At 47.5% G+C, this 25149-nt stretch overlaps 12 protein-coding genes across 12 annotated transcripts; 3 read left to right on the plus strand and 9 right to left on the minus strand.

The window, feature by feature from the left end:
• Positions 1–165: 165 nt before the first annotated feature.
• I302_105633 (uncharacterized protein) lies at positions 166–2244 on the plus strand (the record flags this gene model as incomplete). The annotated part of the gene is made up of 7 exons (XM_019191381.1): positions 166–290; positions 350–608; positions 692–1053; positions 1122–1339; positions 1393–1705; positions 1766–1900; positions 1977–2244. The coding sequence occupies 7 exons, from the start codon at positions 166–168 to the stop codon at positions 2242–2244; spliced, it is 1680 nt and encodes a 559-aa protein (XP_019046011.1).
• Positions 2245–2904: 660 nt separating this feature from the next.
• I302_105634 (uncharacterized protein) lies at positions 2905–4076 on the minus strand (the record flags this gene model as incomplete). Its single annotated transcript, XM_019191382.1, has 6 exons — positions 2905–2949; positions 3012–3063; positions 3127–3225; positions 3295–3716; positions 3803–3861; positions 3923–4076. 6 exons carry the CDS (start codon positions 4074–4076, stop codon positions 2905–2907), a joined length of 831 nt encoding a protein of 276 aa, XP_019046012.1.
• Positions 4077–4571: 495 nt separating this feature from the next.
• Positions 4572–5339, plus strand: I302_105635 (uncharacterized protein; the record flags this gene model as incomplete). The annotated part of the gene is made up of 2 exons (XM_019191383.1): positions 4572–4764; positions 4870–5339. 2 exons carry the CDS (start codon positions 4572–4574, stop codon positions 5337–5339), a joined length of 663 nt encoding a protein of 220 aa, XP_019046013.1.
• A 61-nt stretch (positions 5340–5400) lies between these two features.
• I302_105636 (uncharacterized protein) lies at positions 5401–8067 on the minus strand (the record flags this gene model as incomplete). The annotated part of the gene is made up of 8 exons (XM_019191384.2): positions 5401–5539; positions 5618–5906; positions 5982–6252; positions 6310–6340; positions 6402–6520; positions 6583–7218; positions 7279–7686; positions 7780–8067. The coding sequence occupies 8 exons, from the start codon at positions 8065–8067 to the stop codon at positions 5401–5403; spliced, it is 2181 nt and encodes a 726-aa protein (XP_019046014.2).
• Positions 8068–8492: 425 nt separating this feature from the next.
• I302_105637 (uncharacterized protein) lies at positions 8493–10516 on the minus strand (the record flags this gene model as incomplete). The annotated part of the gene is made up of 7 exons (XM_019191385.1): positions 8493–8545; positions 8619–8855; positions 8930–9260; positions 9333–9855; positions 9922–10131; positions 10191–10276; positions 10361–10516. 7 exons carry the CDS (start codon positions 10514–10516, stop codon positions 8493–8495), a joined length of 1596 nt encoding a protein of 531 aa, XP_019046015.1.
• A 1207-nt stretch (positions 10517–11723) lies between these two features.
• I302_105638 (uncharacterized protein) lies at positions 11724–12050 on the minus strand (the record flags this gene model as incomplete). Its single annotated transcript, XM_019191386.1, has 1 exon — positions 11724–12050. One exon carries the CDS (start codon positions 12048–12050, stop codon positions 11724–11726), a length of 327 nt encoding a protein of 108 aa, XP_019046016.1.
• Positions 12051–14880: 2830 nt separating this feature from the next.
• On the minus strand, positions 14881–15536 carry I302_105639 (uncharacterized protein; the record flags this gene model as incomplete). Its single annotated transcript, XM_019191387.1, has 2 exons — positions 14881–15281; positions 15344–15536. 2 exons carry the CDS (start codon positions 15534–15536, stop codon positions 14881–14883), a joined length of 594 nt encoding a protein of 197 aa, XP_019046017.1.
• An 870-nt stretch (positions 15537–16406) lies between these two features.
• On the minus strand, positions 16407–17546 carry I302_105640 (60S ribosomal protein uL6; the record flags this gene model as incomplete). The annotated part of the gene is made up of 5 exons (XM_019191388.1): positions 16407–16453; positions 16551–16727; positions 16800–16893; positions 16962–17081; positions 17406–17546. The coding sequence occupies 5 exons, from the start codon at positions 17544–17546 to the stop codon at positions 16407–16409; spliced, it is 579 nt and encodes a 192-aa protein (XP_019046018.1).
• Positions 17547–18799: 1253 nt separating this feature from the next.
• On the minus strand, positions 18800–19654 carry I302_105641 (uncharacterized protein; the record flags this gene model as incomplete). Its single annotated transcript, XM_019191389.1, has 1 exon — positions 18800–19654. The coding sequence occupies one exon, from the start codon at positions 19652–19654 to the stop codon at positions 18800–18802; it is 855 nt and encodes a 284-aa protein (XP_019046019.1).
• Positions 19655–20227: 573 nt separating this feature from the next.
• I302_105642 (uncharacterized protein) lies at positions 20228–20752 on the minus strand (the record flags this gene model as incomplete). Its single annotated transcript, XM_019191390.1, has 1 exon — positions 20228–20752. One exon carries the CDS (start codon positions 20750–20752, stop codon positions 20228–20230), a length of 525 nt encoding a protein of 174 aa, XP_019046020.1.
• Positions 20753–21296: 544 nt separating this feature from the next.
• Positions 21297–22826, plus strand: I302_105643 (uncharacterized protein; the record flags this gene model as incomplete). Its single annotated transcript, XM_019191391.1, has 6 exons — positions 21297–21481; positions 21548–21604; positions 21716–21832; positions 21931–21995; positions 22154–22490; positions 22610–22826. 6 exons carry the CDS (start codon positions 21297–21299, stop codon positions 22824–22826), a joined length of 978 nt encoding a protein of 325 aa, XP_019046021.1.
• A 245-nt stretch (positions 22827–23071) lies between these two features.
• I302_105644 (uncharacterized protein) lies at positions 23072–24917 on the minus strand (the record flags this gene model as incomplete). The annotated part of the gene is made up of 7 exons (XM_065870123.1): positions 23072–23101; positions 23221–23269; positions 23408–23649; positions 23725–23795; positions 23867–23873; positions 23941–24049; positions 24166–24917. The coding sequence occupies 7 exons, from the start codon at positions 24915–24917 to the stop codon at positions 23072–23074; spliced, it is 1260 nt and encodes a 419-aa protein (XP_065726195.1).
• Between the last annotated feature and the right edge of the window lie 232 nt (positions 24918–25149).

Raw genomic sequence — 25149 nt, forward strand, 5'->3', positions numbered from 1 at the left:
TGAATGTCTTTTTACCGGGTCCTTATCGTCTTTTTCCATTGAGAAGACCGACCGACCGATATGAACCGTACCCTCCCTTACCTTAGAGTATAAGAACCCCTTGAAAGATAGATCTGTTTTCACTTTTCCCCAAGTCCAACAAAATATCTTAATAACTCGAGAAAGATGTCCTACGAAGGGAAGGAGAAAGACCTACAAGATTACTCGAGCGAGCCTCAGTCGGCCGTCGTTGATGAGATCAACAGACAGGGTCCGGAGGTGGATCTCGCCTTGGCCGATGACCCTCATCGGTGAGTCGGCTCCACCATTCGTTACTAGACTTAAGACTGACGAATCTCCATACTATCAGTGGTCTTCGAATGCGACATGTCCAGCTTATCGCGATATCCGGATCAATCGGAAGTGCCCTCTTTGTATCTATCGGAAACCCTCTCACAAGTGCTGGACCGCTGGGTCTGCTCCTCGGTGTGGCCATTTGGTGTGCGGTAGTCTGGGCAGCCAGTAATTGTTTGATCGAGATGACTTGCTTGTTACCCGTCGACGGTGGTTTCATCCACTACGCTGGTCGATTCGTGGACAAAAGTTTCGGTATGGCTCTTGGATGGAATGTGAGTACATGGCTCAATTCTAACGCCACACCAAATGCAAAGAAAAACCAAAAGACAGGAGCTTATGCAAGACAATCTCGCAGTATGTTATCACTCAGCTGGCTTTGATCTGTTTCGAGCTCGTGTCACTTAATGTAATCGTGGAGTATTGGACCTTGACCCTTCACCCAGCAATCATCATCTCGGTCGGACTGGTCGCATTCTTCATCATCCAGATTTGGTCCGTTAGATGGTTTGGTGAAATCGAATTCTACATCTCCATCACCAAAGTCTTCCTCATGATCGGTCTCACCTTGTACACCTTCATCACCATGGTGGGCGGTAACCCCCTTCACGATAAATTCGGCTTCAGATACTGGAAGACTCCCGGTCCTTTCGCCGGTGAAGTCAACTTCAGAAAGGTCTTGACTGGTATTTTCGATTCGTTATCTTGGGCTACTTTTGCGTGAGTAGGCCGCAAACCGCTTGAGACTTTATAAACCAACGTGCTGATATCGTTATTCTTCCATACAGTGTCGTCGGTCCTGATTATATCTCACTTATCGGTGGTGAGGTCAAGAACCCCCGACGAATCTTACCTAAAGCTTTCAACTCTACCATCTACCGTATCCTGTGTTTCTATCTCACTGGTGCTCTATGTGTTGGAATCGTCTCTTCTTCAACCGACGAAAGTCTGCTCGGTGCCATCGCTGCTGGAGCTCCAGGTGCCGCTAAGAGTCCTTATGTCATCTGTAAGTTCGGTGTCGCATCTCTACTTGGAAGACCCGCTGATTCTGCTTTGCAGCTATGAACCGACTCAACATCCCTGTACTTCCTTCGCTCGTCAACGCCCTCATCTTGATCAGTATCTTCTCCACCGGAAATTCCTTTGTCTTCGTTGCTAGTAGATCGTTGTTCAGTTTAGCCCACAAGAACCAGGCTCCCGCTGTGCTCAAGAGAGTGAACAGACATGGTGTCCCATGGGTAGCAGTCTGTGTTACCCTCGCTTTCGGAACCCTCTCATACCTTTCTGTTTCCTCCGGTACCGTCAAGGTCTTGAACTGGTGGATCAACTTGGTCGGAGCTGCTCAACTTGTATCTTGGAGTTGTATCGGATTGTGAGTGCCCCCCATCTGATAGACCAGAAATCAAGGCTGATATCGGATGCTACTATGCAGTACATACCTCCGATTCAGATCAGGATTGAAAGCCCAGAACCTGCTCAACACCGGCTACCTCCCTGTTAAAGGTTACCTCCAACCTTTCTCAGGATGGTACGTCGTCGTCTGGTCACCTATCGTATTCTTCTTCAGGTGAGTTTCCTTGCCCCTGCCCCTGTTGCCAACCTGGCTGATTCTGATTTTGATTTGATTTGATTTGATTACATAGTGGATACTACCTCTTCTACCCCGGAGCCTTCGCCGGACCAGACTTCGTATTCGCTTACGGAAGTATCTTTATCTTCCTCGCCATTTACCTCGGTTCCAAGATCTACCAAACAGTATACAAGCATGATAAGAGGATCGTCATTCCAGCCAATGAGATCGACTTCGTATCTGATATCGACCACATCGACGCTTTGACCGCTGCCTCGGAAGCTAAGAGGGCTAGTAAGCCCCAGACTAAGGCTCAAAAGATCTCGGACTTCTTCTTCTAGAGAGCAAGTGGTGTAGTTGTCAGTGTCACTCATCGGATGGATTGGTGTTTAGCAGGAAGGGAAGTTTTGTTGTCATGCCGTACAGTATACGTAGTATAGTTGATAGGCTATTATAGTATTTTGATGCATCTAGAGTTTGTCTTGCTCAACCGTTGAACGACATATTTTATTTTGTGGGGTTCGTGCATTCTCTGCTGGGTCCCGTAGGGCTTGTAACTCTTACCGCGAAGAGCAGGTTCTCACCATATTGGCTTGACCCGCACTCTACCTCAGTGCATCACTCAAAATCATATTTCTGCTTTAGGCTCACGGAAAATGGGTTTAGGTCCGCTGTCTGAGTCCCTTCGAGGAGCTGGACAGTCACTTACGCTGAGAATCAACAACTAATATGTCTCATCCAATGAGCTCAACATCGCACTTTTCGGGACCCATTGGATTTGGACAGTCAATATTGAGTGCATTCCGAGTCAGCACCCCGCAACCATCACACTTCTATGAGTAAATGTCAGTATCATACGATCCAGAGCTTTGTTTGCTCTCACACTTATGTTCAGAAACCTCTGTTTTGGCAACCCGCATAAGTATCTCAGAAACAATGATACAACACTACGCATGAATCTAAATCCCAAATAACCTAGACTACCGTGGTACTTTCGACCTTTACTTTCTGTGAGCACCCCCACATTCCTCTTCTACGAGGTCGAACTGTTTTATACACCGATGATTAGCAGACCTCCTGTGTCAAGAGAAGTTCACCATCCACTTACGAACGGTAGGGCTTCAAACCTCCCAGCTTCTTCTGTACCGATCTCCTTTTGCCTACATAATCGCATGGAGACTTAGCTGCTTGGTTCCTCCACGGCCAAGATCATGCGAACTTACGTGAATTCCGCTACTTCCGATGAGATGCTTATGGGTTTCGAACCGGTCATAGCGGCAGCAGCCTCGGCGGTTAAGATGGTTCTGCATTCATTCTCGAGCCTATCACACATATTGTCAGGCCACTTTGCGAGTAGTGACAGATCCTTATGAGAAATGGGGATTACTCACAGCATGAACCACGCGACTGCACTTTCGATACATTCCCCAACAGTCAACAGCCCATGGCTCTGCATGATCAATGCCTTCTTACCACCTATCTTATCAATGATCATCTGCGATTCGTTCTTAGACAGTACAACGCCATTGTGATTATCGTATAGCTCCACATCGTTATAAAAGACAGCAGAATCTTGCGAGTAGAAAGGTAGGTTTCTGCCCAAGGTGGAAAAGGCTTTACCGTATGGCGAATGGGTATGCACTACCGAGTCTACTTCAGGCCTCGCCGCATGAATGGCAGAATGGATGATGAAGGCTGCGGCGTTGTATCGCTGCTGGTGGGGCTTACCACCCAGTACTATCTTGCCGTGATGGTCCACCAGAAGGAGGTCGGAGGAGGTCATTCGGGAGAAATGGAGTCCGTATGGGTTGACCTGATAGAATGAATCAGCGCGAATGTACCACGAAGTGGAGCTTGAGTCACGTAGGATATGTGTGATATCCCAGAATGATGACTCACCCAGAAACATTCCCTATCAACCGGATCTCGAGATGTCAAATGCCCTGATGCCCCCTCGCCTAGAATCCCTGTTAGCTTTCCTCTCAACATCGATGAACGGGCAAGGTAAGGCTGACATACAAATTCCCTCCCTTGCAATGACCCTATAAGCCAAAGCTAGCCTCTCCTTCACATACTCCCTCTCAGCATACTTATCAGTGAACGTAGGAGGGGGTGGACCGAAATCAAATGATAGGTCTGCCGTTGGAGCAGATGCCGAGTTGGTGGATACCATGACTTTCACTGGTCTTTTCGTGTGGAGCCTTGGTTTGGTCTAGAAATACTGATTCTTTAGAACTGGACGCTCTTCAGCCTATTGAAAAAGTCTACGAACTTTCTCTTGGTACCGTTACAAGTGGCCTCCGCAAGATGAGCCTTCCAGTGGAGTTGTTTTTATTTCGCTGTTCTCCGGTGCCCATACCCGTATGCGCACGCACAGACCAGACTCTAAACGCCTTATTGGAAGAGCGCGCTAAACTCACACGCTGGCGGAAGGCTCGCAGATAACCGGTGGATGGTGCAGTTGCATTTGAGTTGGATGTTGATTCTGGGTTGATTCATGCATGTAACTGATAGATCTTTCATACAGATCCGTACTCTCAAGACAGTTCGAACAGTTACAGTGACATCTCTGATCTTGGCAGTACAGGTCCAATCAGAATCAGGAAACCCTATAATATCCGATCATCCATCAAAGTATCTTCATCTTCCGATCAATCACCAAGCCATCATGGCAGCACGCGCATCCACCAGAGTATCCATCGCATGGTCCGGAGCAGACCCTATAGAAGATACCGATACGCTCGTTCTCACCATCGACGGATACTCCCTGGATCTTAGGGTGTTCGTGTCTGGTCCCGATGAGGGGAAGATAGACTGGTCAACTGTCGCTCATGTTGGTGAGGTCGAGGGATCCACTAAGGGTATGTCCTTGTCCATTATCCTGTCTTTCAATACCCCTCACTACTGCTGCAATACTATTCTCTTTTATCACGTCTTCTCAGAGACTGAGCGATGGACCCACATAGAAAACCCAATCCTCAAATGGGACCATATAATCGATTCCCGTCCACCCACCGACATGCCCGACCAAGGGAAATTCGAGACTCTCCCCAACGGCGATGTGATAGAGATTGGAATCATGCATAACCCCAAAACCAACCTGTACGAGGACTATGTGGAAACATGGCGTAGAATGAAGCTGCCCAGCTCTTCACCTTATGTGGTACTTGAATCGCAGGAAGAGGGAGTACAAGCGTATCTAGGTAGAGTGGGGGAACATGCTCTCGGATTGGCGAAATCGAAGGATGAGGAATACTGCGCTTGGAGGGATAGATTGGAGAGTGGAGAGTGGAAGAGAATATGTGAGTTTGGGAGTGCTGTTGAGAAGCTTTTACCCAGATTACCAAGTGATTTACCGGTAGAATGGTCGAAAGGAGAGACTGTGCACCTGAATGGAGATAGTAAATGGACGGTGAAGACTGTAGGTAAATTATAGGATTGTTCGTTCCTGTCTCACAGCTTGTCCTATGCATTATCGATATTACAATATAACATATTTATACAACATATATCTCCCAATCGTTCTCCTCCAAGACATCCAACCAATCCACGAAGACTTTCCCATCCACATTCTTCTTCCATAATTCATGCACAATCTTCCGGGATCTCTCAACATTTCGAAACCCAAATTCCGCACTATCAAAACGATAACAATGCCATCAGCCCGCCTGTCTCATGTCTGAATACATGATCATTGATCGGGGTTTCCCTCACCTGATATCCTCATATATCCGATCGCTTCTATCTCTATCATCCATCTCCTCATCCTCCTGACCTCCAGGTATAGCACACAATGCAGCTTGGAAGATCACCCAATGAGCCGAGCATAGTCCAGGGAGACGTTCGTCTAGCATCGCTTCCAGCAGCGAAAGACATTGTCTGACTAGCAAGCGGATATTCAGAGAACTGGGTGGTTCGCAAAGTACGAAGCATCGTAGTTGCAATAAGCAAGCTGTCCGAAAGGCTTCATGCAGATATCGATGAGCTTGGATGTGTGGCTTCGCTATTTGCGTTGATCAAGGTCCGGTCAGCAATAATCTCGGTGAAGACAGATGAGATGATACAGAGTGCAACATACCAATCACAAGCGCATCAAGTCTCAGTTTCTCCTCGTTCAGCTCTGCTTCTATCTGCAGAGCAGGTTTGACGACGTCCAGTAAATGCTCATCGCTCCACCCTTTGTTTCTCCTTGACCGTCTCAAGCGAATGAGTTCGGCAAGTCTATGCATTCTCGAAAATAAGGGTAGACTGACTCCAGTAAGGGTATGGAGGGTATCGAGTCCTGCTCGGCTGTATTTCTGGGCGATAGACTTGGGTATCATCGGTGCGTGGGTGAAGATAAAAGATCCCTGAAACAGCTAGTCAGCATGAATCCCTACGAGTAGGGTTGAGATCACCGGACTCACAAGTACGTCGTGATACAGTAAATTTTCAAAGCTAATTCGGTAAGAGATCAATCAGACATGTGTTGTTTTGAGTAGAACCGATAAAGACTTACAACGATGTATGCATTGAGTCAGGCTGTGAATCAAGATCTTCGCTGGTGAATACATGAGGAACAAGTCGGGACAGATGCTGTACCAGCGTACTGAAACCCCATACATCGCCTCTGCAAATCTTTACGAGCATCCAATGCGTCAGAATAAGTAGCCAAACAGCAGTAGGGATGTCGAGCTCACCTTGAACTGCATGATCATCAGAGCAGCAGCCAGCAGCGTCATCTTCTCTGTATCTTTATCGTGATGTTCTCCTCCATCAGTCGAAGCTATCTCTTTCCCCCTCTTGTCGAACAACTGGCTCATCCGATTATCCAAATTCGACGTGGCTTGCACGCTGAACTTCTCGCTGACAGCTTCGTACTTTGCTAATCCTCGATTGACCATATGCCTTGCGGCCCAAGCTAGGATGCTCAGATGCAAACTCTGCCCCGCTGGACCTCGACTGGCAGTCATATTTGCTAATTTCGTGAATGACTCGAAGGCACTCGGAGCCGATTCTCCAGTACATGATACCAACCTGGACAAAGATTCGTGGAAATAGTTCAAAACTGCCGTTTGTGAGTTGATAGGCGGTGTATCGCTTCCTTTGTAGGAGGGTGAACGGGAAGGTCGACGAGATGCAGTCCGGGAACGCGGTGGACGAGGGGCGCCTGGTCCAGCTTCACCATTCGAGGATATCAATGTGGGATCTATCACTGGTTCAGGATGCGATGGGGGTGTTGGTTGGAGTAAGACGTTGTTGAGCGAGTCAAAGGCATTGAAAGTCTGAGTAGTCGGGACGGCAAGACAATCTGCTGCCCAAAGTTGGAGTGTGGCCTGTAGCGTATTATCATATCAGTTGAATGTCCAATAACTTTACATACGGAATACACTCACCTCATCCAGATTTCCACCTCCAGACAGCCAATCCAATAAGCTGGTATCTCCAGAGCCCGTATGATCATTGTTTGACGAGTGATGATCTCCGAGGCTGGTTCCAAAAATGTTGGCATTATTGACGGCATTTGCGGTCCCAGCGATTGAATTCTGAGCTCCATCGATATTTCCGAAGATTCCGACAAAATCATCCATTGTGTTTGTCACCGGAACGGAGGATATAGCATCATTGGGCTGCAGCATAAACGGCTGTTGAGCACTATGAGGCTGAGCGAAAGGCATTGTCGATGATGTCGATGCCGCTATATTAGGGGGAATGATGATGGAAGGAGAAGGGGATGGTACAGATGATTGCTGGGAACGTCGTCTTGCCGCCCGAGTCGGTTCATCTGGTGGCCAATTGCAGTCCTATAGCATTCTCAGCACCCTGACACCACAAAGTTATCCTGCACATGATGGCTCCTGCTAGGTTCAAGGCCGAGGAATAGAGGGTAAACATACGAGATGCAACCGTATACAAGCACCGCAAGTGGGCTTGACCATATCACACAGCTTCCTCCTCTTGCGACATGTGAGACACCCTAGCTTACTCCTGGTCACCTTCCTCCTCTTCCTACCGGGAGAGAGAGGTGTGTCATTGTTGTGCGAAGGTCTTGAGCTGCTTGCCGGACTCGCCGGATGATTCCCAGTAGTCGTAGTACGAGAGGAAGAAGCTTGAGGAGATGGTCTTGTTGGTATCATGTTGGAGCTAGAATTGGGAGTAGGTGGTACCCCTGATGCAGGAGACATGTTGACATCTCCTGTCTGGGCCAGAGAGACGATGAGCAAGTGTAGTGAATGAGATGAGATGGTTGCTCACCAGGAGATGACAAGAAGGATACGAAACGTGATCTTCAAACGGAACCGGAAGATTTAACCGTAAGCGCCCCTCAATCGTGACATTGTAATCTTCATTACAAATTCAATTGTAATGTTGTAATCGGCCTTGTCGGTGATTAGTATGAGATTACAAAATTACCACTACGATTTGTGCAATGTCAATCGACGTAACATCGAACAATTGCATGTAGCATTCGATTACTTCAGTATCCTACATGATCACCTATTTATCTCACTTCTTGACATAATTTACATGTACCCGAATCATTAATCCCATCCTTGTCCTTGCCCTTACATATTGAACTACGGTCCACACCGATCTTTTTTGCAGTACCTTAATACAGATACACGAATTCGTTGTTCTTGAAATCGGTCATATCCTTGAGGGCTGCCAAATCAAACGACATTTCATTCAGCAAAAATCCCTTGATGAAGAAGGATGGGAAGGATCGAGCACTCACCATTCTCGCCAACACCACCTTCATTACCGTACGCCTCGTATTGAGTAAGCATACTGGTATCCTTGATCTTTGCGGGTTTACCGACCGCGACTCGTTGTCTTTCACGTTGTTTGTTCAATACTAAGATCAATCCCATACAGATGGCGATCAATCCCAACATCGCGGCGAAGACACCTAATGTAGCTCGCAGACCTGGGATATATCTTGGCTTGTCCTTGGAGTTGAACAAGAGGGGACCTGCCGCAATGCACAACCCATTAGTATGCGAAGAACGGTTCTGGATGGGGATGGAAGGCTGAGTGGGAACTTACCGATGATACTGCCAGTAGCGTTGAAAGCATTGTAAGCAGCGAGAATGGCACTCTTCTTAGTTTGACCGGCCGTGTTGGCTACCATCCAACTGACGATGATTGGGTTCCCACCGAAAAGGAAGGACATCAAGTAATACCCTGCCAAAGCGACTTTCTGGTTAACAACTGGCTGTCTGTTGGTGTGGTATAACATCGCTAATCCGACAAGGACAGGGGCCATGAACGCTGCGAGAACTGGACCTTTGAGTTTGAACTTTTGTGTGGCGTACGAAGCGGCCATGATAGTGATGAACTGAAGGGCACCGAAGGGCATGTTCAGGAGAGCGGTAATCTGAAGGGATCGTAGCTGATCAGCGTCCGCTAGATGCAGCCATATCAACAGACAGAAAGAGAGGAGACTCACGTATCTATCGTACCCCATATTACGTATTAGTGTGGGCCCGAACGACGTAGTCACCGTAGCTCCGAAGTTCAAGCAAAGAGCTAAGCCTCCAAACAAGTATGTCTTGGGATCATATGCCAGTTCCCAGATGTGGGCCCATTTAAACTCATTCGTACCGGTACCAGTTTGGTTCGCTCTCAATCTCTCAATAGCTTTCGCTTTATCTTCGGTTGACAAGAATCTCGCGTGGGCGATGTCAGAATCGATTCTCCAGTAGACGATGGGAGCAGTGCAGACGGTGATGGAGCCGACGACAATGAAGATCAATTGCCAAGAAGCGATCTTGTCAGAATTGATCTTGCCCAAACCGAAAGACATCAACGCGGCGACGCATTGGGCGATACCGTTGGTAGAGTACCATGCGGCTACTCTGATAGGTTGTTCGGAACGTCTATACCATTGGGCGGTCATGATGGAGAATAAGGGTAGACAACCGGCTTCGAAGAGACCGAGAAGGAATCGAGTAGCCGCGAGACCACCGAAGCTACGAAGTACACAGCTTAATTCAGTATTGGCCACAGTTGCTACAGTCGCCTATGTCTGCGCTCACCTTGAAGACGCGGCCATGCATGCTTGAGCAGTTCCCCAACCAAAGATGAAACATGGCATCAAGATTCTAGCTGGAACTCTGACGATGAGGTAGGTGGAAAAAGGTTGCCAAGCGAGCTGTGCGATGTTGTTCATGGTGACAGCGACAGAGTATTGGTTGTCTACCAAGTGATTGTCTTCAGAAAGACCAAAGACATTACCATATCCCATTCTATATGTGTTCGAATGGTGTCAGTGGAGTCACACCTCAAAGAAGCAAAAGTGACCTACACAAGCTTGTCCAAGATCTGAAGTAGGTAAACCCATACCAAGATGGTCAATATTTGCTTGTCCGTCTTTCGTCGGATTCTATCATTCTGCGAGAGGGATATAGAACGTAAGCAACGCAGGTTGTCCATTCCTATATGATAACGGTTGTTCGTCCAGGCGCTCCCACTCACATCCTCTTGGGTCACTACAACCCGTTCATCTCCGATGATATCCAGCGCAGCATCACCATGTTGTCTAGCCTTCTGAGCTTCTACCTCTTTCGGATCTTGATCAACTTCCTCGACATGATCGAACGAAGCCTTTCTATCGAAGTCTTTCTCAGCCATATTGATCGCGTACTTTGCTTTGCTTCACCTTGATACTGTTGACAAGTAAGCAGTAAGGGTTCAATGATCTACCTCCATGGGGCCTTGGGGGTCCTGATATATACCCTATTTCGAAGACTGGAGAATCCACATTTATCCATCTCTGTCCATCGGTAAATAAAGGTCCTGATTTATCCATGGTGGATGGTCTAGGTCCACCTCGCACAACACCTATCCATGTGGACAGGAGATGAGCGATCCATAGCCGAAGACACGATCGTTATCCGCAGGTCTTGACAGAGCCATATAGGACCGTGATGAATGACTGATCAGCCCTGAGGTATCAACTTCCATCCCACTACTGCCGGAAGGGGTGAGAGCCGAGCTCCTTATGTTGATCTTTCTCTATACCAGGACTAGGGATACTACACTGTATATGAAGGCGGCAGCAACGACAGATGGATCAACCGGTTGGTTTATCCGGAGGAATGATGGGAAAAATCGATCGATAAAGCCACTAATCAGCCTAAAAAGTCTTGGCATGGATTGATGCTAAGGTGGCGCTTCACCTTTCAACATAAATTGCAAGTCCTTAAAAAGCTTGGCAAGGTTATCCTTCCCTCAATGATGCAATGGGCCAACGGTATGCAACGGCTATAACAGTGAGAGGTATGGATGGTCAGGTGGATATCTCTCGAACGAGTTGGAAGCTTGGAAGGGACCGCCGATAACAAGTGGATATTCAGTGCAGAGCCGATGAATGGCGAAACGCCTGTCTACCATGTATCAGTATCCGATATGCTCAAGACCGATGCTTGTAAGATCCACATCAGCACGCACTATTCCGTTGAGTTGAGGCATAACGTGGAGCAGAGTTGGTGTCCATGGGGGTATGAATGAAGCCGAAACGTGCAAAGATGCCTCTCCTAGCCTACATGCCTCCTATTGGCACCTGAAGACTGGAGCCATTCTTCAAGCAGTAACGATAAGGAGATTATAATTTCAGAAGCGCAAATCGAGGTATGCATAAAGACGCGCTTTGGGCCATCAGAAATACATAAAAGAATCGGGATATCTACAGAAATGAGTTGCGTGAGATAAGTAATTTTGTCATCCTGGAAAAGAGTGACATATCAAATATGGGGCCCAGAGAATAAGTTGACAGACGGGATGCTTGAGAGCTACGACAACTGATTGCGGTTCTTCACGCTACGTTGTCTACGCTCTATTACATGGCGTCCCGCTCACTCAAGCCCATCGTTCCAGTGCTGTCGATCATACCTTCGATCTGATTTTCCTGGTCCAACAGGTTTTTGAGCTCGGACAGGGTGGAATCAAGATCACCGCATTTGAGCCCGAGTTGGAACTGCATCTCAGGTCTAGTCACATCTATGACAGTGCGCGACGATGTCCAGCCAGCGCGTGTGAGCTGTAGTTGTAGCCTGATGAGCTCTCGGTCATGTTCACTAAATTTGGCGATATCTCTGGGATCTTGTAGCTCGAACAGAGGCATCGGATCGGTGGATGGGCTATTGTCGTTGGAAGGGGGATTCATCTTGCTGAGACTGATGTATCCTCCTCAACCAATCAAAATGTATTTGGAGGAGAGATAGGTAAGCTGGGGACTCACGTCTACAAAAATTCAGCTATATATAGCTTTATCACGGGCCTTCCTCGTGCTATCGGAATATCAACAAGAGGGGTTGAAAGGTGCGCATAGGGGAACATCGTAAAAGGACAGTCGAGGGCTGAGAAAGCCCGCAACGTAGATAGCGTTTCATGTACACATCTTTTCGCAGTACAGCACACACGCATTGAAAGGAGGAGAACGAAGTCTCTAGCCACAGTCTGCGTCATTGCATTAGAAGCCTAGCCGCGATAAATAATATGCGAGTCATAGATGACGATTTGGCTTGATGGAAATGACCTGTGCTCTACCTTTGATGATATGTATTTTAAATCGGCGTTCTCTGCTCATGGGAAGACTTGCACAGAGCATATTGGGCCAAACCATCTACAAAAGTATAGACCGCACATAACAATCGGTGTACTTCGTGCACTTGTGATCGCCGGCAGAAAGACATCACGGTCGTACCTCAAGAGGACTATCACTTCGACAGAAAGGAATTCAGTAAGACATATCTGGAATGCTAAGACACAGAATAGAGGAGGTTCTCAAGCGAGTACAAATGCCCCAACCAGCCAATTGTACAGTTTAATACGAAGACTTGCTTTGCAAGGTATAAATAGTGGCATGAGAGATTAGGCCTTCTAGAAGCTCCTTGAGGAAGGTTGTTATGTGACTTCGCAGATCTGCTATATCGGGCTTCGACTTTGTGTCTCATTCAGAGTACATCGCCGATTTATCACACAAGTGCGGGGCAATCGACGCCACTTACATATACATACTCAGATCAGGCCCGTCTTCCTCCTCCTCATCAGAAATACTTCTCGCAGGGGTATTCAGTATTTGTTCGATGGCGAGGTATCTGTCTCCTACAGAGCGCTTTAAAATACACTCAACTAACTTACAACTGACGTACCTTGCTCTTAGTGGGACAGAGGGTCCGCCGACCGTGGACTTTTCCAAAGACACGGCCTTCGATGAAGGGCTCATCACTCTCCCACTTGTTCTCACTTTCCTTGAGGTTTGTATATGCAGACTTCAGAGAGCTCTCGTCTTCTGCGGTGTGCGTGTTGCACCTGGAACGCCTAGCCTCGAGGCATCGAAAAATGCGGTCACGACGATCCTCTACGGTCCGGGTTGCTTCTGCCACGATGTAATTTCCGACTCGATCTACATACTCCCGAGTAGTCCCAACTGTCTCGCAAAATCTGCCTCTTCGTAAAATTGCATTCCTGGGAAGTAGGTATCCTGTAACCGGGGACCACCCTGATGAACTGTTTGAATAGGCCCTATCCCCTTTCACAAGGGTTTCGATAATGTCTTGGCGTGACATATTGCTCTCACCTAGCTGGTCCAGGCATGCTTTGAGCTGATTACTCGACTCTTCGGTTACTTGCAGGACGTTGCGGAGCTCTGTTTCTGTTGTCCAGATGACAGGATGTCCGGGAACATTCTTGGACGCCAAGTAGCCGGTCAAGGGTCCCGCGTCGGGTCGATCGTTATCACTCGGGTTGCTCATGCTTGTCCAGATGCCTCTAGCTAATTAAAAAAAAATTGTACTGAAATGAAGGAATAGGCGTGTTGCTTAAGTTCTGGACCCTTTTTATACAATCAGAGCCCTAATTCGAGTTGAGTCACGAGAAGGCTTAAAATATTGTTCCAGACTGCATGAACGGAGGGTATGACAAGCAGTTCAAAGGGTTAATGATATGAGACACATATGATCGCATCGCGTCTTCTCGTCATGATGGCATCAAACAAAGGTTTTCTATCTATCCAGACTTGCTGTGTGACCAGACCGATACCTGAGGCTGTGCTCTTGCAATTGCGTACACAGGATCATAGTGTACTTTGCCATCAGTTTTCTCGTTCTACGGGATGCTTCACAATGAGCGATGATCATGCACTCGCATACAAGGCAAAGAGGTTTCATTACTTCGTGTCCCTTAGGCATCCGCTTGAGACGACTGGCACAGTATGAGCAAATCAAGCTGAGAAGGTGAGTATGACATCGAAACATACTCAATTTGGGTCGTTGAGCGTCTTTGGGTGGGTTGGACTTGCTACACCAACTTGAATATGAAACCCTACTATTCATGGAAACTGGTGCAATAAGGTTTGTAGAACAAGAGTGGCAAAACCCAGCTAAGTGGGTATATCTGAAGTACTGAGGTTATGAGACTTAACTAAGATCAAAGGGAAAACTATGGTGCTCTCTATGTCAAGTCCATACTCTTATATACCTATCGAGCAAACTCGGGTCTCGGCAAGGCTTGGATTCCTTCTCCAAACAAACTCTGAATATTCTCTTAAGCGTCCGTTTTCAATTCTTGCTGAAAAAGCAAGTACGTCTGCCTGCCTCATCCGTCCATCTGTGTCTCCTTACCTCGCTTTATGGAGGGTGGTTCATACGATATCGAATTACGGCCATGACACAGTCATTTCACCTTTAGCCGTTCCCAGGATTATGGATAGTGAGATGAACGGCATGTTATATAGTAAGGGAGCTGTAGAAGTAGATGACTCAGGTTCTGAACGGATGCAAGTGCAAAGCCATGAGTGCTCATCAATCGATTAGTCCCATTGCATGAGCGAGGAGCACAAGGGAAAGCGTAAAATCAATTAATACTATGTAAACGGGTGGTCACACGATGTGATCTTGTATGACTTCGTCCCCATTTGAAACACGAGTCTACCAGGCCAGTGACTCAAACGCCTTTCTCAGCTTCTCCATCGATAAACTGAGTCATCTCCACATTCATCCTGTCATATCCAAAGGTCTCTGGACGGTTCCTTCTCCTTCTTTGCTGAATTCCGTAGCTAAGGCTTGCCATCTTCTGACTTTACGTCGCTTCTCCTCTTCCTCCTCGACCCAGCCTTCCAATGTGATAGCTTTGTCCAAAATAGATTTGTGCTTCTCAATCGACTCCTCGGCGATTTTGTAAGCGGAATACGATCTACGGAGTTCCTCTCTAAGCGCTGGTTGTTGGCTTCCACCGACAGTCTTACCATTGAGGTTTTGGCTAAGTTCCATACATCTGAGGTGGCTTTCGTTCAAGAGCGCGGTAAGAGTATGAAGGTCCCCGGTGAAATAACTTTTGGACCATTGGGTAGCGATAGATGACTGCCAATTGCTTCGAGCTGTTTTGGAGGCGCCAGCTACGATACAGTAGATCTCTCGTCGGAACTGCCCTTCGAAAAGATATTCTCATTGGTCCGACATTCATCATCTCCATCCAGCAGAGTCTGGAGCACCTCTTCTTTGGGCACTCTGAACTGGCCAAAGCGTATGAACGAGTCTTTGACTTTGTCTGTATATCCATTGAGCCGTTTGGTAGATTCCGCGAGTTGGGCATGTGAGTCGGTGGTCTCCCCGTCGACCGCTTGATGCTTGTCAAAATTGGATGGGTCCATTATGCCGTGCTAGACTGGTATGAAATCGTTTGAGAGGGACACTACCTACCCATTGCTGAGAAAGCATGCTTATACACATCCTCCCGAAGACCCTTATGACGTTATTCTATAGGACTTGATCGGCTACGAAGGAGAATCGTGTCAAAGGAACAGCTAAAAGGTTGTCGAACGTGTTGGAAGGCTCTTGACTTCGTCATCGTTTCAAGGGAAATGTTGATGAGTCTAGGCTTCAAAGAAGAATCAGGAAGTCAAGGGAGAAATTCTGCTGTCGTTGTGAGTTTCATTGATCCTTGGAGGAGTCATCGTTCTGCTTGTCATCCTGAGGTATTTCTCGTTAATTTGTCACTCGAAGACCGTGAGCGACTAAACGCAAACAATGATTGTTTGAAGATCGGTTCTTACGCTTCACGGTTGCTGAACGTCACAGGCCACATTATCGTGAAGGTCACATCATTTTAAACTGTTGCCTCGGCTGAAAAAGCAGAGCATTGCACCCAAGGATAATCACCCAAGGATAATTGATAAATCGGTCTGGACCAGAGAGGATTTGCATGCTAATCACCCACGAGAACAAGGGCAGATACTAACGACTATCGTTGTTAGTGGTGAAGTCCATCAGTAACGGATAAATCATGTTTGTGTGCGTCAATGATGTTACATCGTCGTCTACAATCTGACCAGACCCTAATCCCTCCCATTTAGGCAATCCATCAAACGTAAACTTCGATCAAGGTTTTTTTGAGAAGATCCATCCATCCATCCTGACTGAATCTCTCCCCTCCCGCCTCATCTATCCATCCTCCCGATGCAAGTCAAATCCTAAAGACAGAGAAAGAAAACCGAAAGTCTAAATCCTGGATTTTGATGCATTTATACTTCTTCTTGAACAACGGTGGTTCGTTCGGAGATATAGATACCTGATGGCATGTGAACAGATTAGCATCGTCCCATGATACACGGTAGGGTATGACTTGGGTTGACTTGATATGCCAACGAGGAAAAACCCAAACTCACCATCCAAGAACTTTCGGATATCCTTGTCCTTTACTCGGCACTTGTCGGTGATGGAAGCGGCGGATTGGGATACTTTCTCGATATCGTTACCGGAGATGATGAGTTCATCCTTGACGTCGGACATGGCAACGGTGACACCTTCAAGCATGGGGCAGTCTCGGACGAATTTTTCACCCACTGCGCAAAGCACCATCCATACGTCAGCTCAGGTATCACTTGACATGGAGGTGGGAAAGAAGGGGTACTAACAGAAGTTTCGGATTTGGATGGTTTTACCACCGTCACCTGGGATGGCGTTGATGGGGAAATGCGCGTACACAAGTCTCATCTTGTAAAGGAATCCCTAGAGATATGACAAAACATCATCAGCTGGGCGATCCAAGGCGGACCATATTGCATCACTCGACTAACCTTGGTAACACCGGTGATCATGTTCTCAACCAAAGATTTGATGGTTCGGAGACAAGCAACGTGCTTTCGGGCACCGTGCCAGATGGTGAACACAACTTGTTGAGACTTGGATCTCTTGACCTGATGAATAGCAAATTTGGTCAGTGCTGACCTATTTCAAACCCCTTGATTAACACCTTGGAAACAAGCAGGGCATGTCGATTCGACCAACAGTCCTCCCAAAGCATCGCGCAAATTGTGTCCTTCCTCTACCGCTGCTAAAGGACTTTCAGACCTTCTTGAACGGTCCCACAGTCCCTACAACCAGTCCCCACAGCAGATCCTGATTCTGCACCTTCTCCTCTTCCTCGCTATTTCCACCGACATCACATCGAATCCAACTTCTTATGTTCTTTCCTATGCCCTGCTTGCGTCTTCTGATGTCCAATGACAAGGTCCACTCACAAGTTGGATATCCATTTGAATGTGACCGACATTCTTGGTGATCTTTCCTCGAGGACCTTCAACTGTGATGTTTCTAGCCTTGAGGGTGACGGTGACACCCTCTGGGACGTTCAAAGACTCAACGGAAGAGATGTCCTTCATTTTGATCTACACGAGTTGGAGAGATATGTCGGGTTGGTGGATTGAATGAAGGTATGAGGGATGTCGAAGATTGTTGATTGTCGGAAATGGGGGAATATGTCGAGCAAAGAGGAATGAAATGAAAAGAGTGGTCAGTCTCCCTGCTCTGCTTCTCCTGTGTCTTCACTAGATGATCCTAAGCTTACGAGTTTTGTTTTTTGTTGATGGTTGAAGAAGGTAATATGACCTTTTGACACTGATATCAACGATTAATGCAATGCACCTCACCTCCAAGCAAGCCAGCAAGCAAGCATCCCAACCGAGAGCTACAACCATGCTACAACTGCTCGCTACGAGTACCACTCCCACCGTCTCATGCATACAACATCCAAAAACCTGCAAATACACAAAGGCGGCGAGTAGCGCTTCTTGTACTCGGTGTTTTGACTAGTGGCATCGAATCGGCGATTAGCTATCACCGACGCTTACGCGTTTGACTAAATCCATACCACTTCGCCCACAATGTATCAAACCCATAACCTACGGTTGCGCCCATTCAGCTCTCTATCAGCGCGTCTCATGCAAGTTTATCCAGATAATGCAAGTGTATCCAGGAACTGATCAATGACCGGTTGGATCTCGCCCCAAGTTGTCTCATAGGGATCCTCCTTGGGACAGAAAGGTGGAAGTATGTTAGTGGAGACACTCATGATTACGATAGCGTCGTCCCGTCGATTGGAAGCATGAAAGTCGACAAAGTGTTTGACATACAAGCATATTCGTGGCTCTTGCTGAGTTTTTATATCCTCACCGCGGGGCAGGGGGGAAATGACATCCTGCTACTGTACAGCTTTCCATCTGTCCTTGTACCAGTTCGAAGGCTTCTGTGCTGAAACTCGTTCGAGCGTCATCCTCCTTTCACCCGACTGGCCATGTCCCTGGGGAAAGACGTCTCGGGCTTCTCGCCAGATGATTTCTTGGTGGCTTCGTAGCGCTGGGAGTCATGTATTCGGTGGCGAATGATAGTGGATGATATTTCCAGAAAGTGGCCGGATCAGGTACACACGACTGTCACTCCAACTGTTGATTATATACAATATATCGCGTATATCGACGTTAATGCAATATTCAAAGCAATGCAACATATATGCCTGTGTCCATCGGTGGAACACACTGTGACCCAATATTGATCTCATATGATTATCGCTATATACATAAGATATAAATACCATGCACCGACTCAAATGAGGACGGAACCACTCAGAACCGACACGCTAGGACACAGTCGGGGTGTCAACCGATTTAGTCGTATCGAACGTATATCCAGTGAACTCGCGATATCTTTTTGGCATATGACTTGCCAATTCGGTGTTCTTCATGATGTCGGTTCGGAGGGTCTCCCAATCCCTACAAGAAGTTACGAGCTCATGGCTATCAAAAAGTAACGAAATCGATTCATTGATGGAGGGTGTCTGCTTCATAACTCTATTGATGAATCGGTTCGTCGGGGCGAGCTTTGCGGAGAACGATTGCTTTGTTTCTGGTTTCTCTTGGCACATGTATTCGTAAGCTGAGATCGTATCGCGAATTAGGGTGGTGGTGTCGGTCAACAGGAAATTGAGACGGCCGATCTCATCTCTTTTGGTCTTAGTCGCCATGAACATCTTCCAGGAGCTGGGATTTTGCTCGCTCAGTCTCTCCAGACGGGTGTTTTCTTCGGCGGTGAGACGGGGCCCATTATGTTCGTGCTCGTCGTCCTCTGAGTGGCCGCGAGAACGAGGTCTATTCTCGTCGTCCACTGATTCGCTGAGAGGGGACCAATGATGGTCACCCTGGGTCTTCTCTGCCTTGGTGGGAAGAGGGCGATGGGCGATGTGCAGATCATGCAGAGACTCCATAGCTTTCCGATGCCACTCGAGAAAATGGAAATCATCCTTCGGTAACGTTAGTCGCAAGGATTCGCAAAACCGTTCCCGGTGTCGTCGGGCCTCATCATATGCCTTATCGGAGTACGTCTCGGCGTCATCGATCAACTTTCTGAGGTCGCAGTCATCATGCTCGTGATCCCTCTTGAATCGAGAATAAACTTTAGATTTCTTTTTCTCCATGACTGAAGGCGTTTCGCTCATTAGGAAGGTTCAAGCTATCAATAGCAAAAATATTGAATAGTTGACGATCTTTGTACCGTGTACCGTGTGGACAAGATGGATAAGTCATGCAGAAAAGAGGCGACTGGGGGATATATCATGCGACTTTATATGATGTGTCTAACCATCAAGTCCATTATCGAGTGGGCGAGACTCCATGGCCATCCCTTATTCGACAGAAGACTTCGTGAAAGGATGGAACGTGAAACGTCAGAATGCGAATGATTCTTTCTTCGAAGATCTCTCACTGACCTGATGATATCACAAGCCTCGCTGCCTGCTGCAATATCAGAAGCGCCATACTTCCTGTCATATAGTAGCATGTCATGCATCGGTCACGAACATCCTACGGTCCAAACACTCCAAGCTATGGATGCCTTGCCATCTACACGCCCGTTACCATTCCCATTGCTCAATGTTTACCACTGCTAGCCTGAACAATCTGTTGATAAACATTGTGTGAGCCCCCTCTCTCCTATTTTGGACTGAAACAAGTCCCAAGAATCATATTCAACCGTAAGCTCATGATCCGGGTCGAGCGTGATCATGAAATCTTTAATGTCGCTTGACACCTGAAACCGAATAGATAGCCACCCACAATGACGCTAGCGTTGTTTTATACTGTTCTTCAAACGATGGGTCTCCAACAGATGGTGCAGGGTAAGAATTTGGATATTGGACTTTCAATCGGGCAGAGAGGGTTTCGTCGCCGAGCTTATTGGAATCACGCAGCAGTTGGTACAGTTGTGATACTTTACTATGATCATTCTTGAGGGTGTAGTATTTGGAGAGTGATTGGTAGCATCGCTGTGAAAGCTCGCCAGTTTCCTGCTTTTCCTGATCGGACAGTTGGGGATCTCCTTGGATCTTTTCGATCTGCTGTTGGATCGCTATTCCCTCTCGATCAAACTCATCTTGGTCTGGCCAGTCCAAGAAAACTGTCGATCTGTATGCCTTTTTCAGTCTGTCCACTTTATCCCAGTATGACTCGGCTGCTTGTAATACCTGTTCGATGGTAGTTGTGCCACTGAGGTCGTGTGTCGAGTATAGTTCTGTTGGATTAGATCCGGAATTGTTCATCTCAAATAGTCCAAACGGAAGTCATTGACAGATGACCCGACTTCTGAAATACTGTAACTGTATCAGTGTCGATAGTCAGACGGGAATTTGAACAAGCCAAGAAAATGGGAAGGGAAGAGTACTAGATTTGATACCCTATGGCAAACCTGGAATGACCTCGCTCCACCTATGAAGCTCTCAGTCTTTCCATTGTATGACTATATCTCACCAAGAAGGGGAGCGTAACAGTCGAGACCCTTGCAAGTCCGAGTGACATGGAACCTCTCCTTTTGTACTACGTACGTGACTTTGAGACGTTGTGGATGGTTTGACCACGACGGAATGCCAAGTCGTAAACGAGCTGTTGGAATCCATGTGCGATTGTGATAAGATAATGACTGCTTTCCGTCGGAACTGAACATCCCCCTATTCGAACAAACGACGTCATCTCGACTCTTCAAAATTCATCTTAATCTTCTCTCTCTCTCTCTCCCCTCAAGCAAAGTTGAATATATCAAAAATCACAGAAGCAACCATCCACTCAGCCAATACCAGACAACCCACCATGACATCCACATCGACACTTTCACCCCCATTCTCAGCCCTCCCCATCGACAAATCCGGTCCGCCCCTCAACGCCTGGGGTCTACACGGTCCCGAGGATGAGAAGGGCAGGTTGAACTTGATCACTCCAAAATGTGTTAAGAGGGGGACAGATACGATCACTGAGGGTGTGGTTGTGAATCTCAAGTGTGTCTGATCTATCTCAGCTCTAATTGCACGTTCATGATTCGCTAATTACAGTGGTATTCACAGTCTACCATTATCCTTCAATCCAGTTCATGCCTCGCGAGCACCTATGGAACGTAAGATGTGAGCTTCGTACCATTCCCACTTATCCTACTGCCGATAATTTTCAACTTCCCCAGGGAAGGAGGCACCGGGAGTTGCACTGATGATAGTCCAATGTTACATGTGAAATAGAAAATGCTCGGGACACTCCAACGACGACATCTTAACATTCAACACGCAATGTTCGACGCAATGGGATGGACTCAGGCATTATGCGTATCAGAATTGGCCAGAAGAGGGCAAGTTCACGTAGGTCGTTTCGCTCTCTATCTCTCTTTTCGCCGCATATCTTCTGCAGGTCAGGCCGGAGGCAGAAAAGAGAAAATCGATGTTGACTATTGAGCTAGCTTCTACGGCGGCATGGATATCAAGGAGGCTAGTAATCCCAATATCAAGAAATACGGTGTGCATCGTGAGTCCGATCTCACATCTCTCCTACCATGTTCTCTTCCTAACCAAGAGTAGTCTCATCTGGGAAATCTCAATCTCATTCAAACCATACCATTGCATCCCAATCCAATGTAACCTAAGAATAAGCTGACTCACACACCCTTCCGATCCGTCTCCCAGACTACGCCGAGAAACCCATAACCTCCCGCGCTCACCTCCTCGACATCCCCCTCTACCTCTCCACCCACAACCTCCCCCCGATCGAAGCATTCTCCAACGCCCACCCCATCCCCCTCTCCATCCTCCAAGCGTGCGCAGCGGAGTACAACGTAGATATCCAGCCGGGCGATATCCTACTGGTCCGAACGGGATTCACCGAGGCGATCGAGGCGAAATCCCCCGAGGAGAGGGAAGGGTTGAAGAAGAGAGAGAAGAATGAGAGTTGTGGAGTTGAAGCGTCTGAGGAGTTGTTTGCGTGGCATTGGGATGAGGGGATTGCGGCTGTTGCTAGTGATTGGTGTGTTCTACTCTCCCTCTCTTCAGATCTCATGTTTATCGCTCTCTACTGTAGAATACGATTATCCTGCATGAAAGAATAAAATGCATCTTGCTAACTACCACTCTCACCTCTCACAGCCCATCATACGAGACCTGGCCTGTGGCACCCAACAAACTCTCATGCCATCAAGTCTTCCTTGCCGGCTGGGGATTACCTATAGGCGAGCTATTTGATCTGCGTGAATTATCAAAACGATGCCAGAAGTATAAGAGATGGACATTCTTCTTCACTAGTATGGGACTGTACGTTGAGGGGGGTATCGCTACTCCCCCCAATGCCCAGGCTATTTTCTGAGAGTATACTAGTATCTGAAGACTAGGCCACTGGACGTGATAATTTGTAAATCTAGAGGGAAGGTAGGCTGAATCGATGATGTGCCGGCATAGCTGTGTTACCAAGTGTCAAAATGGGTGCATGTGAAGTATAATACATAGTTATGTCTTTGTGTCATGTCATTAATGATGATATCTCATATCATATTGGATTGGGGAGGGCTCGTTATCGAGACACCGCTGAATGTAACCTTTACTCTGTCGGAACTAGCTAGGGGCATCGAGAACCAATTCCATCTACAGCAGCGTTATCAGCTACACGCATCTATACGCAGCGTCTCGAGTGGTACGAGATGAAGAAGGAAATCAGGACATTGGGATTGCGTGGCAGGCAGATATCTGGTGCACAAACTCACGAATTGATTGTAATCCAGCGTGATATGACCTTGACCATTAACGTCGAGTCTGTAAAATCAAATCAGATCGAATCAGCTGACGAGTCTCTACATCCACCCATGCGATCGTCCCGAAACACATCGAATGCTCTAATCCTCCCTCTCGACCTATCCGATAAATGGTTAACAGAAGAGATAAAATACTCACCTCCTGAATCCCTCAGTATAATGTTTAACAGTCACACAAGCCATCAGAAACCTATCAAAGCTTATCCCCTTGTTCTGCTGAGCGTTCACCGACGTAGGCGGAGGAGCGAATCGTTTTTCTACCAAGATAACCATCTCCTTGGGTAGGGAGAAACCGAATCCTAACAACGCGTTGTGCAGCTCTTTACGGTCGATTAGGCCAGAGTTGTCGCGGTCAAATCGGCGGAAAATCCCGTGCCAGTCCTGCGGGGGTTGGTGAGAAGTCAGCTATTACTCATACTTTCCTGTATATACGTTGTTCCTCAGTCAGCAACTCACCTGGATGTATCGATATAATCCTTCAAATTCCATAAAATTGATAGTACCGGATTTATCAGTGTCGAAGATATCTGGGAAGGGCAGGTGTACCATTGTCAGCTTCGAATGTCCTCTTGCATCTCTTTCAACCTCAATCACTCACTCATTAGCTGATTAACATGATATATCGCGTCAGCTCATCTACTCTACGAAATTACCATTTTGGGAACAACTTACCATCTTCACCGCATCCTCCCTCGCATCCATCATCGTATCCTTCGCCAACAATCTCTGCAAATCATATGCGCTCAGATCACCCGTTCGAGAAGAATCGAATTGAGAGAACCTATCGATCATAACACACAGGTATGATCAGTCTCGGTGACAGTGTTTATCAACAGTATAGCAACTGCCAAGCCATATCTCTTGGCATATCCCTTTTCGGAGAAGACGGCAACTCACATTCTCTGCAACTCAGCATCATCCGTACCTTGTTGTTGTTGCGGTGGTGGCGGAGGAGGACTATGTGATTGTTGCCATTGTTGTTGTTGCTGCACAGGGGGAGGTTGGTTATATTGCTGATGATTTGATGATTGACTCCATCGTTGTTGTGGTGGTGGACCCTGCTGATGTTGGGGAGGAGGAGGGGGAGATTGGTATCCCTGTGGTGGACGACCCATCGAATTGGGTCTTTGACCATATCCACCTTGACCTGGTGGACCCTGCTGGTACTGTTGCTGCTGTTGTTGTCGGGGATCAAACCCTCCCTGTTGAGGTGGGGGAGAAGCGTACTGTTGTCTTGGTGGAGGAGCGTTATATCCTTGGGTTTGCTGTTGGGGATGTTGGCCATACCCCCCTCCTCCAGGTGGTCCATGGTTCTGCTGCTGAGGTGGGGGTCGATGATACTGTTGTTGCTGTTGAGGCGGTGGTTGTTGCTGCTGGGGTGGTTGTGGGGAATTGGCTGCTTGAGCCTTAGCGGCTTCCTCAGCTTTCTTCTTGGCGTACCTCTCCTCGTATCTCCTTCTAGCTTCGTCACTTGCGCTCCCATACGGCGAGGGGGTAGCCATGAACCCACCTGGAGGGGGCATGTTCTGCTGTTGTCTCGGTGTGGGGTTTCGCTGAGAGGGTGGTTGAGGTGATGAAGTGTCTCTCATGGCTCGGTCTCCTATTGCAAAGGGGGAGTCTCCGCCTGAGGGTCTACCTAGGTATGCCATTTTGGGGTTTGATTGAGGGGTAACTGGATGGGATTGGACGGAGTGAGGCGGGTTGGAAAGGAGGGGAAGAGGTGATTGCGATATTTATATTGGTCCGTAGAGTGAGATGGGGCGAGTGCGGTCGGAGCGGGCTGTGTCTGTGTGATGAAATTTAGTGAATAGATAGCTGTGTATGGTGACTATCTGTATGTGTATCTGTATGCTGTATGGGCGGTGATGATAAGATATATAT

This window comes from Kwoniella bestiolae, chromosome 4 (genome assembly GCF_000512585.2).
Source record: "Kwoniella bestiolae CBS 10118 chromosome 4, complete sequence".
NCBI lineage: Eukaryota > Fungi > Basidiomycota > Tremellomycetes > Tremellales > Cryptococcaceae > Kwoniella > Kwoniella bestiolae.